Source organism: Nilaparvata lugens, unplaced genomic scaffold, assembly GCF_014356525.2.
Source record: "Nilaparvata lugens isolate BPH unplaced genomic scaffold, ASM1435652v1 scaffold7159, whole genome shotgun sequence".
In the NCBI taxonomy this organism is placed as follows: domain Eukaryota; kingdom Metazoa; phylum Arthropoda; class Insecta; order Hemiptera; family Delphacidae; genus Nilaparvata; species Nilaparvata lugens.
The window spans coordinates 1-4,224 of NW_024092908.1; the positions used below are offsets into that span (position 1 = coordinate 1).

At 37.2% G+C, this 4,224-nt stretch overlaps 1 protein-coding gene across 1 annotated transcript; it reads right to left on the reverse strand.

Moving 5' to 3' along the window:
• Window positions 1-232: 232 nt before the first annotated feature.
• On the reverse strand, window positions 233-4,224 carry LOC120356578 (coiled-coil and C2 domain-containing protein 2A-like; the record flags this gene model as incomplete). The annotated part of the gene is made up of 3 exons (XM_039445530.1): window positions 4,147-4,224; window positions 2,529-2,801; window positions 233-403 (listed from the first exon to the last, which is right to left on the reverse strand). Coding segments are annotated over exons 1-3 (522 nt in total), but the record flags the coding sequence as incomplete, so codon positions are not given.

Below are 4,224 nucleotides of genomic sequence, written 5' to 3' on the forward strand. Positions count from 1 at the left end.
CTAAACATGACATTGAATTGAATTGTGGCGAATCATCTGATATTTGCCACCTGTGATAACAACCTGTTTTCAACTTGCATTAGTTTGTTTATTAATTGTATCAGTTCATTTAATATTTTCTCAGTTCAAAATTGTCATCTCTACATTAAAACATCTAATCATTCATCCAGTTTTATTCAACCTATTCATCATAGGGAATCCACAAACCAAATTTCCTATAAATTGGACCAACCTGGGCGTCTGCAGCGGAAGTGGGCGCGAATTCGAGCTGCGTCGGCTGCAGACTGGCGGCGGCTGCAGCGGCTGCGGCGCCCCTGGCAAACATGCCGCACCAGTCGCCGCGACGTCCCACGTCAAGGCGCACACGGCGTAGTAGATCTTCACGTTGAACGTTCATCCATACCTGAAACAAACACAAAATTAAGACACAAAAATGTAGTTTTATGACAAATAAATAAATAAATAAATAAATGCTTTATTCAACCAATAAAAATAAATAAATTACATTACAATCACATTCAAGAACACAAAACATTTCTCAATCATTTAATAGAATGAATTGCATTTAAATTCACATTCAAGCTGTCACATTTGCTCGTTTATCTGAGCTTTGAAGAGGGTGAATTGTTTTCTGGAAAGTGAAGTGACATAACCTACATTTTGATTCGGACTGTATAGTATAAATTGGAGATGGGACAGTTTTGGGCATGCGCATGTTGTGTCTTTCCTAATGCCGAGTATTTGTACACAATGTCCCTAGTAGTTCTGTGAACAGTAGACCTCGCGCAGTTATAAACCACAGTCTCCTCTAACACTGTCCATCAGAGTAAATTCTGTCCTGTCCTGTCATGTCGGCGAGATATCGGTGTATAAACGACTGATGGCTGTTTGGGTTGTTGTATCGACAAATGTAATGTGTTCTCATATTTATGTTATTTATTTTATACTGTAATGTTTTTTAATTGATGTAATTAATTTTTATTTCATATTGATGTATCTTATGTGTGTGTGTGTGTGTGTGTGAATAAATAAATTGAATGCTAATAATTTGATGTAAACAGCTATGCTGCTAGCATCAAAAGCTTACCGAGTTGAAAACAGAGAAAAGTCGGGAGAAAATACTATGCTACTTCAAGTTATCAATTGCATGCCTCACTGCATGCAATTAATAGTCCACACAACAGCTGTGTTTTCAAAAAGTTAAGCCTAGTTTATACGATGCCAATTGGCGAGACAAATTGTCATAAGGCAACTGACTGGCATGAAATTAGTCTTCGTATAAACACTTCAGGCCAATTATCTTGCCAACTGTCCCGACAATTGGCTCGAAATTCAACTGTCTCCGGGAGTAGACTATGGACAGTCAATTGGGACCAGCGAGCCCCCCACCACTTGGAATCTCAATTGTCGCGACAATTGGCGCTGTGTGAACGGTGTAGGCCTAGCGCTGTCTTGGTTTTGCCAGTTCAGCTGTTTAGTCACAACAGATGACGAGAACTCGGAATGTTTAGCTGTCAACTGACGTTGCAACAGTTGGCCGCGTATATAAACATCTTCTCGTTTCACTGGCCTGGCCTCCGACAATCCGCAAACACGTGATGACAAGTGTCCAAAGACAACTGTCTCGCCAATTAGCATCGTATAACTAGGCTTTACATTGAGTATATTGAATCGCATGCGTCATTACATGCAATTTATAATCCACTCGACATCTGATTCAGATGAATGGATTCTATAGTCTGATTTTTACTCTAATTTTGGCGTATGAAGGAGGCTCCTTTTCCTTTTATATTATTCTTGAAATTAAAAATTTCCAAAAACCTTGTATATACGTCGACGCGCAATTTAAAAATAAAACATACCTGTCAAATTTCATGAAAATCTATTGCTGCGTTTTCGCCGTAAATGCGCACATATCCTATTATATTAAGCAAGCAATTCTGTCTATCTGTTTATATTTTTATCTGGTTATTTATGTTCAACGGATCTCGAAAACGGCTCTAACGATTTTCACGAAATTTTGAACATAGTAGATTTATGATATAAAAATTCGTTTGCACTAGGTCTCATCCTTGAGAAAACTCGCTGAACTACATTAAAAGGATAATTCATTCTTGACTGAAAGCTGAGACTTTCGTCGTCTGTGGATAATAAAAGTGAGCGAGTGATTCTGTGGAAAATCAAAATATCGCATCCCCGAAATTCATAAGCTGACTTATAGCCAGCTGTAGAATATAAACACGATCATTTTAGAGAATTGTGTTCTGTTTATCAATGAATAAAAAAAAAACGAGCGAAGCTCGGTGCGCCGATATTAAACATTTAAACATAAAGAGGAATGCTAAACCGTCGACTTGAATCTTAGACCTCACTTCGCTCGGTCAATAAATTGGAAATGGAACAGTTTTGGGCATGATCATGTTGTGCCTTTCCTAATGTCAAGTATTTGTACGCAATATCATAAATAAATAAATGCTGAGAGTTAACTTACACTGCATCACATTCAACCAAGCTGACAATTTACTCACGTTTTCATCATTGATAAGACAGTGCACCCGATGCAGAGGACAAAAACTGTCAGTCAGCGCAAACTTCTGTCCGGTGGTCGGATCCCACACATGCCACTGGTCTCCTCCACTTTCGCCCTCCACGCCACCACCTCGCTGAGTCAGCACAAACGAGCTGCGACCGTGGGGTATGCCCACACCGAGCACCAGCCAGGCACGCAAACCCACCGCAGAAAGAAACCATAGCAGAATTGCCAGGTCGTCAGAGTCACCTTGCAGCACTTTCAGTACTTGCTGTAATCACACAATTACGATGATTTACATTAAAATATCGGGGGACCGAGCTTCGCTCTTGAGTGTGAAAGCATAGAAAATTTTGTAACAAAAGATTGACTTTAAAGTTTATATTTTTTATTCATTTTCTCAGTCGTACAATTATTTTTACAGTTATATGAGGACACAACAAGTTTATCCCAAAGCTATCCCTTTTTAAATTTACACTACATTCCAATCAAATCTAGGTTAAGCTACAGAAGAATAAATAAATCATCAGAATAACAATTCATTCACACTTCAAAAACAAACACATCATCAATTATAAATAGATATACTATGAAGACAAATAAACAAAAATAAGTTTTTTTGCCGGATTATTTTTCTCTTGAGATCAGCTGAGGAATAACCCACACAACATGCAATTATTGCTCACTCACTTACGGTATTACGGTATCGACAGACGACACAATTTCCAGCTGTTTATCCAAGATCTATTTATCCTTTTAATGTCCTTCAGCGAGTTATCTCAGGTTGAGACCGAGTGCAATCGAATTTTCTTATTATAAACCTACTTTGTTCCAATTTCGTGAGAATCGTTAGAGCCGTTTCGAGATCCGGTCACATACAGATATATAAACATATAAACAGAAATAGCTCGTTAATAGTATAGGATTCAGAAAATCAGCAAGGGACTATTTTAAAACTTGACAAACTGTAAACTTGACCGAGTGGAATCTTGAAGAATTGAAAATAGGCCTATTACCATCCCCGGTTAATTAAGAATCTATAAATGCAAAATTTCAAACTAAAACAGTCCAGCAGTTCAGACGTGATGATGCGTCAAAAATAATTTCCTATCCCGACGTGTATAAGCCAGTTCTTTTCTTCCTTTATTGAAGTATGATAATTAACAGGATTGCTCAAATTTCTCTATCAAGTGCACTTTGCAAAAGCCCAAAAATATTCATTCATAGTCTAGCTCTTAAACCGAATAATTATATTAATTTATTTATAAAGGCAACTTACTATAAGTATTTTATGCCTAGGTGATGAGGGGATGTATGATAATATAAACGTTATATTTATGACTAGCATGTAACCCGTGCTATGCACTGGGGAAAATTTGGTGTTGTGAAATGCTATCTGAAACAGTTGGAATTAATAAAGTGGAAGTTGCATTTGTTCAAATGCTAATTAATAATAATTATTATTGAAAGAAATTCCAATTAATGCTGTAAATTTGAATTTGAATTATCACTCTTTGCATGTACAACAATAAAAAAATTGTTTGGCAATCGTCACATATTACAAAACAAAAAAATCACAATAAAAAGTCATCATGTCATAAAACACTTATCCAGGCCAGCCAGTCCTTCAATTTTTTCTTGAGCTGCACTCTATTATCAATGTCCTCAAGATGGTGCGGCAGGGAGTTGATCAT